The following is a 16,989-nucleotide window of genomic DNA, read 5'->3' on the forward strand; positions in this document are numbered from 1 at the left end:
TATTCGGCGCATGTGACAAATACAATTAGATTTTCTCCATTTATTAAAGTGGCCAGTGATTCCAAGTCTATGTACAAAGGCAGCAGCCTCTAATGTGCTAGTGATGGCTATTTAACAGTCTGATGGCCTTGAGATTTAAGCTGTTTTTCACTCTCTGTTTGGCTCTGTTCCATTTATTCCATTCCAGCCATTACAATGAGCCCGTCCTCCAATAGCTACTCCCACCAGCCTCCTCTGTCTTTGATGCTCCCAAACAAGGGTCTCCAACTCCGACTTGGTTTATTGATGGGATAATACACCAATGTTTGACTTGTCAATAGTACACAAGTGTGTCTTGTGTTGGATCAATGTACTCTCTTCAAGTCAACTCTACCCATTCCCATGTTACTCTGTACAACATTCCCATGTTTTACAACATTCCCATGTTACTCTGTATTGAGCTATGTGAATCACTCACCGCTCCTTTCTTATGGCTCCACTCCTCTCTATCTTTATTCTTTGGATCGCCATTAGCTGATGCCTTATGACCTCTAGTCTTCCTGAGGTCCACAAAAAAGGCATTATAATCACAACAGACATTACACATTACATGACAACCAATGTATATTATACAGTTGTCACAATTGACATTACAGAACAGGGGCAGTGACACAAGAGAAATCAAAGAAACACAAGACTTGCTGGACATCATCGCTGCTATCACCCTGGAAGTGCTCAAGGGGTCCTCTAAGGCCTTCGACAGCGGTGAGCAGGGAGGGTTAGGGATGCTAACATGCTGCTGAGATGCTAAATCAGACCAGTGAGTACAGTGAGTGAATACTACGGTTGAATATTTTCCATGTATTTTACAAATGTTCCATCCCGAGAATAGATCACTCTTCTCCTGGGTAACCCAGAATTTCCTGCCAAAACCAGAAATGTCATTCCAAAGCATATAAATAGACCTATGTCTGGATTTGATTAGAGCTTTGATCGGACATTCAAGCCTGATGCTACCTGAGCCTGATGCATTAAATACATTTTATGAGCCCTACATTAAAGACATTTTATGAGCACAAGCCCAAAAAAGCACAAACGGTGACTGTGCCTTTATCCAATACATACTCTGTGTTATATACTAGCCTTATAGGCTACTGCACATTACCCACGAAAGAAAAACATAAAAGCCCATAGATTTAGCTAGCTATATGCTCTCTTGGGTAAATAAATGAAACTAGCTCCAGTAGGCTAATCTTTTTGAGTGTGAACTGTATTACTGTAATGTATTGTATTATACTGTATTATATGAACTGGAATTATGAACCTTGTTCAAACCATGATACAGCTGAGAGAACATGTGATTCTGATGCAGCACATGCGGCCTACAAAATTACAAGTTTAGGCTAGCAAATTAGATTTTAATTTGAAATATAACAGGGTCTATTTGTATAATTAATGTTCTTAGCCTACCTCCTTTCTCTCTCTATTGTTGCTCATTCCTTCCTTGCTTTCAACAGTTAAATTAAATAAGTTTTGTTGTCCTTATCTTGATCATTCTAATGACATGGTTAAATAATATATGACTAGAATTAGATGCAGACGGCTTTCACTTCTCTTCACGAAGATTGAATGGGTCTGAGTAAATAACTGCTATAGCTTACCACCATCGCATGTTCGCTCTTCTTTCAAACTACCCGTGAGTTCTGTTGGCTGCTGTAATTAACATTCAGAAAACAAGAGCTTGCGTCCCTTTTCAAATAATCTATTGGTATAAGAAATGCTAAAAAAAAGAATGTCCAGCAAGCTATTCTAGTCTAGCTTTTCCTGCATGGGACTCCAAGAGCTAAGGAGCGTTTTTTTTTAAAGAGAGAGACCAGCAGATCACAGATGCGTGCGTATTGCGCAAGAGACAGAGACTAAGTTAGAAGCTTATTATGCGTAACCCATCATTCATTAGCTAATTATAAGGCTAATACTGCATTGAATGTATTACCTGAAAGAGGTCGGCTAGGACATATATATATATATATATATATATATATATATATATATATATATATATATATATATATACATACATTTTGAACAGGATTATCTATTTTGGATGCAATTTGAATGGAATTGATATGGAGAGAGTGCTCGCGCATGCTCTGATTTAAAGCAATTCAAGTTTTAAAACTCTGCAGCTGCAATTAAAACGATTATCTTTACAATAAAAAAATATGGTAACCCCCGATAGCCAGATGGAGATGTGTAAATTAGACCCACATTCAGTTATTATATTACTGTAGCATAGGCTATGCTGCAGCAAATGTAGCCCTACCGGGTCAGAAGAAGAAAAGGTTACCATGATGACATGATAGGTCTGCATGCATTGTTAACTGCACTCCATACCGAAACGGGCTGTCTGTCCCCACCATGAGCGTTGATGATTGATCATGCAGAGAGCAGAGAGAAGGCTGTAGAGAAGCTAAATTTAGACATTTCATATAATTTAACAAGGGGCGCAACTTTCACTGGGGACAGGGGGGACATGTCCCCCCCACAATCTAAAATTTCATTTTTGTCCCCCCCAGTTTTATCATTGGATTGTGATACAAAACAAGGCAACGGTGTGCTTTAGGACCATGCGGACGCCTCCGAGCAGTCGGGTAGGCTTTTCAGAGTGTTTATCCAACTGGATTAAAAAAAACACTGCATTTAACACGTCCATTTCATGTCATGCTGTTGATATAAATAATTTATTATAATTTATTGGTTTCTCACAGTTACTTACCCCGGGAAAAGGGAGTGGTTTTAGGTGGTAAATCTTGGTAAATATCGGTAATCGGGTTTCCGCCATTCAACCCTAGTGCATACACTTTTAGACTATGAATCAATCAGAACCAACGTTGGTCTACAGCCGTATAGCGTATGTTTCGGCAGTGTTGAGGGTGTCACTGTGGTATGAGCTGTGAAATCGTTGAGAGTCTGCTCTTGTGTGTCACCACTCCCTTCCTTATTATCCCTACCTCGTTAGAAGTTCAAAACGTCAATCGAAAGTGTAGGCTCTGTTGATTAAATAATGCATGTTTCCATGTTCATTTTAATGGGAGGATTTATATATCAGTCTAATCGAGGTGTAGACAATAGAACATCTTAAATTTTGGAACTTTTAATGCGGCTGCATTAAATTCTGAAGTGGCTGCATGGGATTTGTTGGATATAATGTTGGGTGTTTCGTTGCATCTAATAACAGTGTCCGCGATAAGGTAATGCAAGCATTGTGGATTTGACAGCTCTAGTGCAGTTCCACCTCCGACACCGCCAAAACAACCGCTATGTGAATGTCGGTTAGCATGGATCTATAGAATCTAGCCCTTAGTGTGTGTAAGTAATCGCTGCGGGACATAAACCCACAACATTGGCATTTCTAACACTCTTACCAACTGCCAACCACAACAGCTGATCGAAAAGAGACTGATGTTCTTATGCTATGCTAACTCAGTCCTCCATCATTCCAGATATCCACGCCCTGTGGCCCCATCCAGGACAGATAGAAGTGGCCAGGAGGTTCCGCACCCTACTGGACTCAGACCACCACCCCTCAGAGATCGCAGGTGAGTGAATGGATTAGGGTGCTGTAATACGGCAGACCCTCTGCTCCGACCTCTCCAATCTGTGTGTGTGTGTGTGTGTGTGTGTGTGTGCCTGTGTTTGTGTGTGTGCGTCAGTGTGTGTCTTTTAGAGGAGTTAGGATAAAGTAGTCATTGGACAATAAAGTCATATTTTTCTTCGTCTTTCTCTATGCAGAGAGCCATCGGTTCTGGTGTCCAGGATGCCTACACTATACTCCTCAGGTGACTTAATATGGGGGTCAGAGTTCAACCAATAGAAATAAAATGACTAGAATGGCTAGAATATCCCATTCTATTTCAATGTTTCAACCTTGTCTGTATTCTCTCCTTGCGTCCTAGTATTCCCAGTACGGTACTGCCAACAACACAATAGACTTTGCCCAGAAAATGATCAATACAGAGATCAACAGCGCCACTGCCAACAGCGCCACTGCCACTGTCCTTCGCTGTGTGTGTGAACTATTCACCAACTATTCCCCAAACCAAATTTGACAATTCTTACCTTCAGTGCTAGTTTTATCCTTAATGTCTGAATCAGATAGAGAGGGGGTAGAGAGGGGGTTTGCAGAGAGAGGGGAGACCATCTCTGGAGGGAACTTCCTTCCTTTACCCAGTAAAGGTATCAAAGGATTCTGGTGGACCTAGTTCTGAGTTTTTCTGTGTTTTAGAACTAAGTGAGACGATAGAGGACATACAGTTGAAGTGAGAAGTTTACATACACGTAGGTTGGAGTCATTAGAACTCGTTTTTTCAACCACTCCACAAATTTCTTGTTAACAAGCTATAGTTTTGGCAAGTCGGTTAGGACATCTACTTTGTGCATGACACAAGTAATTTTTCCAACAATTGTTTACATACAGATTATTTCACTTATAATTCACTGTATCCCAATTCCAGTGGGTCAGAAGTTTACATACACTAAATTGACTGTGCCTTTAAACAGCTTGGAAAATTCCAGAAAATGATGTCATGGCTTTAGAAGCTTTTGGCAGGCTAATTGACATAATTTGAGTCAATTGGAGGTGTACCTGTGGATGTATTTCAAGGCCTACCTTCAAAACTCAGTGCCTCTTTGCTTGACATCATGGGAAAATCAAAAGAAATCAGCCAAGACCTCAGAAAAAAATGTGGACCTCCACAAGTCTGGTTCATTCTTGGGATCAATTTAAAAATGCCTGAAGGTACCACATTCATCTGTACAAACAATAGTATGCAAGTATAAACACCATGGGACCACGCAGCCATCATACCGCTCAGGAAGAAGACGCGTTCTGTCTCCTAGAGATGGTGCGAGAAGTGCAAATAAATCCCAGAACAACAGCAAAGAACCTTGTGAAGATGCTGGAGGAAACAGGTACAAAAGTATCTATATCCACAGTAAAACAAGTCCTATATCGACATAACCTGAAAGGCCGCTCAGCAAGGAAGCCACTGCTCCAAAACTGCCATAAAAAAGCCAGACTACGGTTTGCAACTGCACATCGGGACAAAGATCGTACATTTTGGAGAATTGTCCTCTGGTCTGATGAAACAAAAATAGAACTGTTTGGCCATAATGACCATCGTTATGTTTGGAGGAAAAGGGGGAGGCTTGTAAGCCGAAGAACACCATCCCAACCGTGAAGCACGGGGTGGCAGCATCATGTTGTGGGGGTGCTTTGTTAAAGGAGGGACTGGTGCACTTCACAAAATAGATGGCATCATGAGGAGGGAAAAGTATGTGGATATATTGAAGCACTGAAAAAGCGTGTGAGAGCAAGGAGGCCTACAAACATGACTCAGTTACACCAGCTCTGTCAGGAGTAATGGGCCATATTTCACCCAACTTATTGTGGGAAGCTTGTGGAAGGCTACCGGAAACATTTGACTCAAGTTAAACAATTTAAAGGCAATGCTACCAAATACTAATTGAGTGTATGTAAACTTCTGACCCACTGGGAACGTGATGAAAGAAATAAAAGCTGAAATAAATAATTCTCTCTGCTATTATTCTGACATTTCACATTCTTAAAATAAACTGGTGATCCTAATTGACCTAAGACAGGGAATTTTTACAAGGATTAAATGTCAGGAATTGTGAAAAACTGAGTTTTTAAATGTATTTGGCTAAGGTGTATGTAAACTTCTGACTTCAACTGTAGTATATGCCTTTCTTTTTAACCACACAGCTGCCAAAGTTGAGATTAATACAGTTAGCTCCAAAAGTATTAGGACAGTGACACATGTTTTGTTGTTTTGGCTCTGTACTCCAGCACTTTTGATTTGAAATTATACTATCATGTTTTAGGGAAGACCCAGATGCAGTATCAAGTGTTTACTACTAGAACAGGTCAAAGGCAGGCAGAGGTTGGTAATCCAGATCAGAGTACAAACGGTAGAGTATGGCAGGCAGTCTCAGGGTCAGAGTAGGCAGAGGTCAATAATCCAGTGTGATGTGACAAGGTACAGAACAGGAGGCAGGCTCAGGGAAGACAGAATGCTCAAAACCGGGAAACCAGTAACTAGAAACAGACATGCGCAAGGGGAAAACTGCTGGTAGGCTTGACGATCAAAACAAACTGGCAACAGACAAACAGAGAACACAGGTATAAATACACTGGGGAAGATGGGTGACACCTGAGGGGGTGCAGACAAGCACAAAGACAGGTGAAACAAATCAGGGTGTGACATATACAAACAGGAAAAATAAGGAAATATTTTCATTGGTTCTAGTCTGGGCTGGGGCATGTCTGCACAAGGTTTCAATTAATTGTTGAATAGTTTTCCCGTTCACGAGCTGTGAGTATCAAATTGATCACTCATTCAAAACCAAAACGTTATCTGCTTTTGATCATGAGTAGTATTATGGTAATGTAAATAGTGAGCAGCAAAAAACTGGAAGCTAATGAGGCTCATACTGATGTTTACATAGTTGAAGGGTTGTTCAGCTTAGTCTGAATTGGGAAACATTGATCCAGTTATTTTGAAAATGTCCTAGGCTTACTTCTACTGACAGTGGATATTCTCAGTATGTAACTTTACAGTGATTCTGACAACAGCAGTAGCGGAGTTCATACAAACAGAATAAATTAGAATTAAAATACTTTTTATTGTTCTCTATTTTGGTATATTTCTGTGCGTTGACCATTAATACGAAATGAAATAAGAATTGTATTACATTTTATCCTGTATAATAACTTGTATAGTACTCTTCCGGATGATCCACATCCAATCAGTAAAAAACGTCTTAATGTGAATGATGTGTTATTCTGTGATGAATGGTCCGTAACCTGTCCCTCTACCTCCCCCTACAGTCCTTGCTATGGAGCTGCTAGCTGCCTGCCAGGGCATCGAGTTCTTCCACCCCCTGCTTACCACAACACCATTGGAGAAGGTCTATGACCTTGTACGCAGTGTAACCAAAGTAAGTCAAACAGATCGGGCCAGAGTGTACACACTGTAACGCACATCTCAGTCCCCTGAATTTATTGAGCACATTGGTTAATATTTATCCAATGTTCCTCTTCTTCCTGTGACCCCTCTTCTCATCGTTCTCTGGCTCCTGCTCCCCTGACTTGCTCCCCCTTTCTGCGTCCACCTCTTCTCCTACACCATCTGCCTTCCGTCTCTTCTCCTCCCATCAATTCTTCTCCCTCTTCTCCCCCACCCTCTGCCTCCATGTCTTCTACTCCACCCTCTGACTCCCTTGTCCTCTCCTCACCCTCTGTCTCCCACATCGTCTCCTCACCCTCCCTGTCTCTCCCCTCTTCTCAGGCCCTGGATCAAGGATAGGTTCATGTCACCAGACATTCATGCTGTCCATCATCTTCTTCTAGACCAGAAGGCAAGTGTGTGGTCATTATAGATGTCACTCTGAGCCTATATTTATTCAATAAATATAAATACGGTCATTTAGCAGAACGCTTTTAACCAGGTTTGTGTATTTGATGTTATTTTCCAGGTGTGGGACGTGGCTCAGCCATACATTGAGAGTTTACGTATAAACTGAGTGGTTCGAGCCCTGAATGCTGACTGCCTGAAAGCTGTGGTAAACAATTCTTTTTTACTGCTCTAATTATGTTGGTAACCAGTTTATAACAGCAATAAGGCACCTCAGGGGTTTGTGATATATGGCCAATATACCACGGCTAAGGGCTGTGTCCTAGCACTCCGCGTTGTGTCGTGCATAAGAACAGCCCTTAGCCGTGGTATATTGGCCCTTTACCACGCCCCCTCGGGCTTTATTGCTTAAGTATAAGATGGAGTTCCTTCCTGAGTCCCGCCCCATCTCTCCTACTGCCTTCTCATCACCATGGAAACGAGTCCGACTCGAGTGAAATCATCGTTAATATCATCTTTGACTAAATGTATTATCTATCTGTATTTCAGATAAATATTTTCTTCCTTCCGCAACCCCAGCCACTGCAATAATAATTATTTATTCTATATTAGTTTTGAATAAGGAGTTGTCGGATAACTCCTGCATTGATTTTTGGCTAGACAGTAGATTTGTAATCTTATTCGTCACCGAAACTATACTGAACAAAAATCAGTATCTGGTGTGACCACCATTTGTCTTATAGATGTACTATTGTAAAGTGGTTGTTCCACTGGATATCATAAGGTGAATGCACCAATTTGTAAGTCGCTCTGGATAAGAGCATCTGCTAAATGACGTAAATGTAAATGTAAAAATGTCTTATGTAGCGCGACACATCTCCTTTGCATAGAGTTAATCAGGGTGTTATTTGTGGCCTGTGGAATGACGTCCCCCTCCTCTTCAATGGCTGTGCGAAGTTCTGGATATTGGGAACTGGAACACACTGTCGTACACGTCGTTCCAGAGCACCCCAAACGTGATCAATGGGTGACATGTCTGGTGAGGCCATGGAAGAACTGGGACATTTTCAGCTTCCAGGAATTGTGTACAGATCCTTGCGACACGGGGCTGTGCATTATCATGCTGAAACATGAGGTGGCGGCGGATGAATGGCACGACAAAGAGCCTCAGGATCTTCTCACACCAGATACTGATACTTTGTGCATTCAAATTGCCATTGGTAAAATGCTATTGTGTTCGTTGTCTGTAGGTTATGCCTGCCCATACCATAACCCTATCTCTACCATGGGGCACTCTGTTCAAAACGTTGACATCAGCAAAACGCTCGCCCTCACGATACCATACATGCTTTCTGCTATCTGCCCGGTACAGTTGAAACCGGGATTCATTTGTGAAGAGCACACTTCTCCAACGTGCCAGTGGCCATCGAAGGTGAGCATTTGTCCACTGAAGTCGGTTACGACGCCGAACTGCAGTCAGGTCAACACTCTGGTGAGGACGACGAGCACGCAGATGGGCTTCCCTGAGATGGTTTCTGACAGTTTGTGCAGAGATTCTTCAGTTGTGCAACCCACAGTTTCATCAGCTGTCCAGGTGGCTGGTCTCAGACGATCCCGCAGGTGAAGAAGCTAGATGTGAAGGTCCTGGGCTGGCGTGGTTACACGTGGTCTGCAGTTGTGAGGCCAGTTGGAAGTACTACCAAAATTCTCTAAAACAATGTTGTTGGCTGCTTATGGTAGAGAAATCAACATAAAATGATCTGTCAACAGCCTTGGTGGACATTCCTGCAACCACGCCAGCTCCCTCAAAACTTGCAACATCGGTAGCATTGTGTTGTGTGACAAAACTACACGTTTTTAAAGTGACCTTTTATTGTCCCCAGCACAAGGTGCACCTTTGTAATGATAATGCTGTTTAATCAGCTTCTTGATATGCCATCCCTGTCAGGTGGATGGATTATCTTGGCAAAGGAGAAATACTCACTAACAGGGATGCAAAGAAAGCTTTTTGTGCGTATTGAAAATTCCTGGAATCTTTTATTTCAGATCATGAAACACTTTACATGTTGTGTTTATATTTTATTCTGTATAGATAGAGCATGATTTAATGTATTCAACTTTAATCAATTACTCACAAAGCAATGTGAAATGATAAAAACATTTTACACAGAAGTTACTTTGTAATTAGAGTGAGGGCTGGATTCTATCCTTATCGCGTAATTGTTGTGGAAGATCCTAAATAAATTTGAATGTAATTTCCAATTGAACCATGAAAGCAGTCTGCGTGAACATTGTTTTCATTTCAATCGAACTATAATGGGGATCTTCCGCGATACTTCCACGATACGGATTGAATCTATCCCTAAATAAGGAATTCAAACCTTCAATGTCCACCTGAAGAATTTAAAACAGTAAATAAATATGTTTTCAATCGGCACTGAAAATGGATTTGGTTATTCACTGGTGTTTCCCCGTAACTGAAGATAAACCGAAAATTCGGAAGATTCTTACAACATTAGGCCTACATGTCCACACTATATTCTTCATGTTTATGCAAAATCTGGATTAATGTATGGGGCAATATACAGACGTTTTTGAGAAAGATAATATGAAGGATATATTTACTCAATAAAATAGTATTTATTGGTTCATTTTCATTTTGATAAGAGATGAAAACGCAATGAATTGTAGGTCATTCGTTGATCTAAATGTACAGATTGAAAGGCTGGGTCATTAGATTTGGGGGGAAAAAACGGGGTCCCCAGAAATGCTAGTGGAAAAAAATTGGGTCCCCGTGAAAAAGTTAGAATACCACTGCTTTGGCACTCCATAAATGAGTAATCACATGATAATGTTATAGTAATAAAATGATCCATTGAAATTCTACAATAAATATCCAACAACTGGATTTTTATCACTCTCACTCAAGTGGATTTGAGAGTTGGTGGTAGAACAGGCTTACTTCAAAAGAAACACAATAGGGGCCAACTGTCAAACACAGGAACTGTGTAAATATGTATTTTCTGAGAAATGCTACTGAATAAGTTCCTGTGCAAGACATAATGCTGTACCAAGCAATTTTATGGCATGGAGAGAAACCACCCCATTGCACCCAATTGAGTGTGATTAGAATACAGTATGTAAATGATATTTACATGAAATTAGGTAATATTATCCACACTGGTAAATTGGCACTGGATTTAATTTAATTTCAAGAGAAAAAATATAGGCCTAAGCAACTTCTTTAGGGATACATGGTGGAAATGGAAGATTGAGTTTAAGTTATACAAATCAAATCAAATCAAATTTTATTAGTCACACGTGTAGACCTTACAGTGAAATTCTTACTTACAACCCCCTAACCAACAATGCAGTTAAAAAATATATGGATAAGAATAAGAAATAAAAGTAACAAGTAATTAAAGAGCAGCAGTAAAATAACAATAGCGAGACTGTATACAGGGGGGGTACTGGTACAGAGTCAATATGCGGGGGGCACCGGTTAGTTGAGGTAGTATGTACATGTAGGTAGAGTTATTAAAGTGACTATGCATAGATAACAGAGAGTAGCAGCGGTGTAAAAGGGGGGGGGGGGGCAATGGAAATAGTCTGGGTTGTCATTTGATCAGATGTTCAGGAGTCTTATAGCTTGAGGGTAGAAGCTGTTTAGAAGCCTCTTGGACCTAGACTTGGCGCTCTGGTACCGCTTGCCGTGCGGTAGCAGAGAGAACAGTCTATGACTAGGGTGGCTGGAGTCTTTGATAATTTTTAGGGCCTTCCTTGCGGTCGGAGGCCAAGCAGTTGCCATACCAGGCAGTGATGCAACCAGTCAGGATGCTCGATGGTGCAGCTGTAGAACCTTTTGAGGATCTGAGGACCCATGCCAAACCTTTTCAGTCTCCTGAGGGGGAATAGGTTTTGTTGTGCCCTCTTCACGACTGTCTTGGTGTGTCTGGACCATGTTAGTTTGTTGGTGATGTGGACACCAAGGAACTTGAAGCTCTCAACCTGCTCCACTACAGACCAGTCGATAAGAATGGGGGCATGCTCGGACCTCTTTTTCCTGTAGTCCACAATCATCTCCTTTGTCTTAATCACGTTGAGGGAGAGGTTGTTGTCCTGGCACCACAGGGCCAGGTCTCTGACCTCCACCCTATAGGCTGTCTCGTCGTCGTCGGTGATCAGGCCCACCACTGTTGTGTCATCAACAAACTAAATGGTGTAGAAGTAATTCGCAGCCACGCAGTCGTGCGTAACTAGTGTGAAATGTTGCATGAATAGTTTACATTCGAAACGTGTGTCAATGATTTCATTCTCATATGCAGAGATTGGAACAAATCAAACATTGAGGATTCAGGTGAAAGTTTGACATTTCACATCGGAAAGATATTTAGATACAGTTCAGGTAAGTAGACTGGATGAAAATCAGACCCCGGGCATCTAGGCATTATTCTGTATAAATCAATAACCACACTGTAGCCTACATTTGTTAGCAAACTTGCAGCTAAACTGAATTACAATGCAACGTCAGATTCCTATTCAGACAAATGCAAAAATCAAACATTTTGAAGACAGAGTCGGTATTGGCTTTTTCTGACTGCAAACTCAACTTATTTGTAATCGATTCCCTCAGGTATGAATTATTGTAAGGTAGCTCTTCTGAACACAAAATGGAAATGTACATTCACTCCCCTGTTCACTTCCCTCTGAGAATGCCTGATATAAAGTTGCATTTACAGCTGTTCATTTGTTGGAAATATTCTTGCAGATTTATATCAAAACATTATTTGTTGACATTTTATGATACCATCAATAGCAATGTCAGTTCAACATAACATTTCACATTTACATTGAGTTGTCAACTAACGTGAATTCGACGTGAAAAGAAAAAATGTCACCATGTCAATTGGATTTAGGTTAAAAGAAAAATACGAAATGCCCTTATGTTGATGACTTTCTGCAAATCCAATCAGTTTCCCACATTAAGTCAACATCATCGAATAGATTTATGTTGGTATAAATTATGTGAAAACTACATTAATTCAACCAGTTTTTGCCCAAAACACTCCTGCTGCTGAATACACTATATATACTTCAAATCTGTGGACACCCCTTCAAATCATAGAGCCATGACTACATGGAACTCTATTCAACATCAAGTAACTGACGCAAGCAGTAAAATTTGATTTAAAAAACATTAAAAAAACACCTTATGAAACAGCGGGGACTGTGAAGCAACACAAACATTGGCACAGACACACACACACACACACACACACACACACACACACACACACGATAAAATACACACTATATACACACATGGATTTAGTAATGTAGATATGTGGTAGTGGTTGAGTAGGGGCCTGAGGGCACGCAGTGTGTTGTGAAATCTGTGAATGTATTGTAATGTTTTTAAAATTGTATAAACTGCCTTAATTTTGCTGGACCCCAGGAAGAGTAACGGCTGCTTTGGCAGCAGCTAATGGGGATCCATAATAAATACAAATACAAATACAACATTTGTGGATTTGGCTATTTCAGCCACACCCGTTGCTGACAGGTGTATAAAATTGAGCACACAACCATGCAATCTCCATAGACAAACATTTACTTGTTGGAAAGGTGGCATCCTATGACAGTGCCACGTTGAAAGTCACTGAGATCTCCAGTAAGGCCATTCTCCTGCCAGTTTATCACATTTCTGCCCTGCTAGAGCTGCCCTGTTCAACTGTAAGTGCTGTTATTGTGAAGTGGAAACGTCTAGGAGCAACAACGGCTCAGCCGCGAAGTTGTAGGCCACACAAGCTGACCTGTCCAATGAGCCAAACTGATTCAAGAATCCTACAGTGCCCAAACACCCATTACAAAAAAAGATTGCAGTTTTGAAACTGCAGTAAAAGTGCAGTAACTACAGTCGACTGTGGTTTTTTGGACGCAGTAATTGCAGAGTAACTGCAGTGTACTGCAGTTAAACTGCAGTTATGCTGCACTGTAACTGCAGTGCAAAATTACTGTGGTAAAAAAACTGTGTTCTTTTGGACACAGCATTTGCAGCATATTGCAGTTATAGTGCATTTTAACTGGAGTTATACTGCACTCTGATTGCAATCTTTTTTCATAAGGGACCTTCTCTCTCTCACACAGTACAGTATTTACAATCCATAGAGCAGCTTTAAAGGGGAATGGAAGCACTTCAGGAAGTAAAGCTAAGCAAAGAGATGTATTCAAACATGTGCATTTATTAACATGAAAGCGTCTCTATATTTAGTATTTTGATCGTCAACAGGGTTTATTGAGCTGTGGTCAGCGCCACTTTGTGTATCACCTCCAGCAACTAGCAAGCAACTCAACTGCAACTAAAATTGCAACACAGTTTCTCTGTGTAGCCCTGATATTAGATAGCTAGCTAGCTAGCTAGCTTCCACCTCAGATAGTCAATTAATACATTTTGCTGAAAGATTTGTTTTTGGCATGCTTTGTGATCTCCACCTCAGATAGCTAGACTGAAGTTGACATAGCTAATGTTTGCTGAAAAAGAAATGTCCCTGTATTGTGCTGACATAGCATGGGGTGGCAGGTAGCCTAGTGGTTAGGGCATTGTGCCAGTAACTGAAAGGTTGCTGGATCAAATCCCTGAGCTGACAAGATAAAAATCTGTCGTTCTGTCCCTGAACAAGGCAGTTTACACACGGTTCCTCGGTAGGCCGTCATTGTAAATCAGAATTTGTTCTTAACTGACTTTCCTAGTTAAATAAAAGACAGCTAGCGTGTTAATGCCAAGTAATATATTTGGGCTCAGTTGTCTTAACAAAACGTTTGTTTGTTTTTAAGATGACATCTTAATCCCTGAAAACGTTTTCATCCTGTGTAGGAGGTACATGCAAATCCATGTTATTTCTAAGGCGATTGTTCATTTGAAGACACAATCTGTCATCCTTGAGGAGGAAGAGGAAGAGAGGCCCAACTCGGAGGAAAATCTGTCTCCCTCCGTTTTTGTTGTTGTTTCGCCCACCAGCAAGGAGTTTTTGTATGGTCAATGAGAGATTGTCGAATTTGGTCAATAAAAAAGGTATCGCTTATTTGCTTTATGGTTTATTTGATCGAGGTTTATTTGATCGAATAGAAGTTCGTAATGCTTAAGTTGTTATGAGTGTACTGAAGTAAGTAAGACACGTAACATCCAGGCAACTTTGAGAAAAACACTTTATATCGAAATTGTCTCTCTCCATTGAATATAGGCGGATGACGTCAACAACCATCATCGAATATTCAAAAAATGATTATGAATAACAAAAGATTTAAGTGGCTTGGAACAGGTATGTTAGTAGGTGCCAGGTGCACCAGTTTGGGTCAACAACTGCAACGCAGCTGGGCTTTTCATGCTCAACAGTTTCACGTGTGTATCAAGAATACACCACCCAAAGGACATCCAGCCAACTTGACACAACTGTGGGAAGCATTGGAGTCAACATGGGCCAGCATCCGTGTAAAATGCTTTTGACACCTTGTAGAGTGCATGCCATGACGAATTGAGGCAGTTCTGAGGGCAAAAGGGGGTACAACTTAATATTAAAGTGTTGTTCCTAACATTTTATATACTTTTGTACACTAAATACTGTATATAGTTATAGATAGGCTAGACTGCATTGTCTGCATAATAGTGATTTGTGAAGAATGTAGCTATAGCCTAACAGATGCCTTGATTTTTTTCTACCAACAGGAAATAATGATTAGTACAGCATGCCAAACTAACCCCTGGGTGTCAGAGTGTTCCTGTGCTGCGGTGGAGAAGAGGTTCACCGGGGCCATCACTAAAGAGCTCGAGGCCTAGCTAGATTACGCTCACCACAATCAGTATACAACCGAGTCCTGCCCCTATCCGCCACAGACGGAGCTGACAGAGAGAGCGAGTGAGATGAGGGAAGACCAGGATCCACTGTATGAAACTGAGAGCTCAGAATTACAATCGTCACAGTGCGAGCCATGAGATACTATCGAAGAGTGTGTGCAAGATCCGAAATATAGCATGCTGAAGGAGTTGTTCATGAGCAGGTGTCATCAGTTCATCCCTGAAAATAAATGGTTTTTCCATCACCATGGAGACCGAGTGTGTTGCGGACCACAGGAGGAAGTTGGAGTCCCAGACCAGAGTGGGAAATGTTTGCAGGGAACCTGCTGGTGCCATCACCGGTCTTCCTAACTGGCGGGCTCCCACTCCACATTTGTGGAAACGTTGCCTCCTCAGCCTGGCGTCCATGTCACTGCGACAGTTTGCAAACCAACCTCGCATCTACATTGTGCCAGAGGTTAAACACAGTGTGATTCACCAGGCCACTGTGCCTTCTTTGGCACTGACACCATCCTGGACTCTGCTTCCCACCTGATCCTGCCCAGGAGGCTGTGCATGTGACCCAATTGAAGAATGGCTACTGGCTGGACAGAGGGACAGAGGGACAGAGGGATTAGTGAGATGCCTGCAACACATTCTCTTTTTTTATTAACCTTTATGTAAACATTGAGATAAAACTCTTTTAGGAGAGAGCCCTGTGTACGTTTACAAATAAAACACAATACATAAATAAAACACGATAAATAAATAAAACACAAGCGCAACAAAACACACTCTAGTAAAACACATAATACACAACATTAAACATATTTAAGAAAAGCAATCGCATGCTGAAACATAAAAGTTATTTTAAAATCATTTTGAGGTAAGCTATAGCCTAACCTATATTTTGTAGCTAGCCTAAGGGCTGTAAGTGTGTATTTGGTGGATGTACGAAGAGGTTTTAGGTACCTTTTTAGTAATAATGCTTTTATTATTTTCCTAACAGGCCCATGGATGCCGTATTGAAACCCTGGCCACTGACAGTCATCCACATGTGAGGGTGCACTTGAGGGACTCCTATGCTCATACAGTATCTGGCATGAGTATGAGCTTTGGCACATTGCCTAAGGTGTGAGGAAAAAGCTGGTGGCCATCGGGAAGCCAGAGGTCCTGTCATATATTTGATAGTAAGATCAGAACTATGTGATCATGATGATTCAAGTCAGCGACTCAGGTGTCTCATTTATTCCCTGTCTGTCTCAGGTACTGCCATGGAAGAGGGCATTAACGCACCACTTGCGGTACTGTGCTGCCGCTGCTGGTGGGAGCAGTTCACAGTTCACCACGTTACGAAGGAGCACCAGTGGGTCACTGGAGATACACTCAACTGCTGTGAGCACCCCCCCCCCCCCCCCCCCCCCCCCTTCACACCTGAAGAAGGAACACATCCTCAACCCGAGATTGTTGAAGGATCTCCAAGGTAAATAAACTATAAACTATTTCTGGACATATATTGCACTATTTTTAGTAAATTAATAAGCGCATTTTTCAAAGCTTGTTTTAGTTATTTGTGCATTCCTACGTGAACAACTACAACCAAAGGATTGAGTATCAATTGGTTGTGGTATAATTGTAGTAGCCTACTTATTCATCTCCAGTTACATTCATTTTCTATTGTAGGTGACGAAGTGTGTTCAGATAGGTGAACTTAAGAGTGTACATGCCCTGTACACTAAATAC

General features: G+C 41.3%; 1 protein-coding gene across 1 annotated transcript; it reads left to right on the forward strand.

The window, feature by feature from the left end:
* The first annotated feature begins 599 nt into the window (after window positions 1-599).
* Window positions 600-16,667, forward strand: LOC115151382 (histidine ammonia-lyase-like). Its single transcript, XM_029695291.1, has 8 exons — window positions 600-744; window positions 2,600-2,630; window positions 3,483-3,578; window positions 3,772-3,818; window positions 6,890-6,999; window positions 7,350-7,419; window positions 7,537-7,623; window positions 15,139-16,667. The coding sequence occupies exons 1-6, from the start codon at window positions 600-602 to the stop codon at window positions 7,365-7,367; spliced, it is 447 nt and encodes a 148-aa protein (XP_029551151.1). The 3' UTR covers window positions 7,368-7,419; window positions 7,537-7,623; window positions 15,139-16,667.
* The last annotated feature ends 322 nt before the right edge of the window (window positions 16,668-16,989 follow it).

This window comes from Salmo trutta, chromosome 17 (genome assembly GCF_901001165.1).
Source record: "Salmo trutta chromosome 17, fSalTru1.1, whole genome shotgun sequence".
Classification (NCBI taxonomy): domain Eukaryota; kingdom Metazoa; phylum Chordata; class Actinopteri; order Salmoniformes; family Salmonidae; genus Salmo; species Salmo trutta.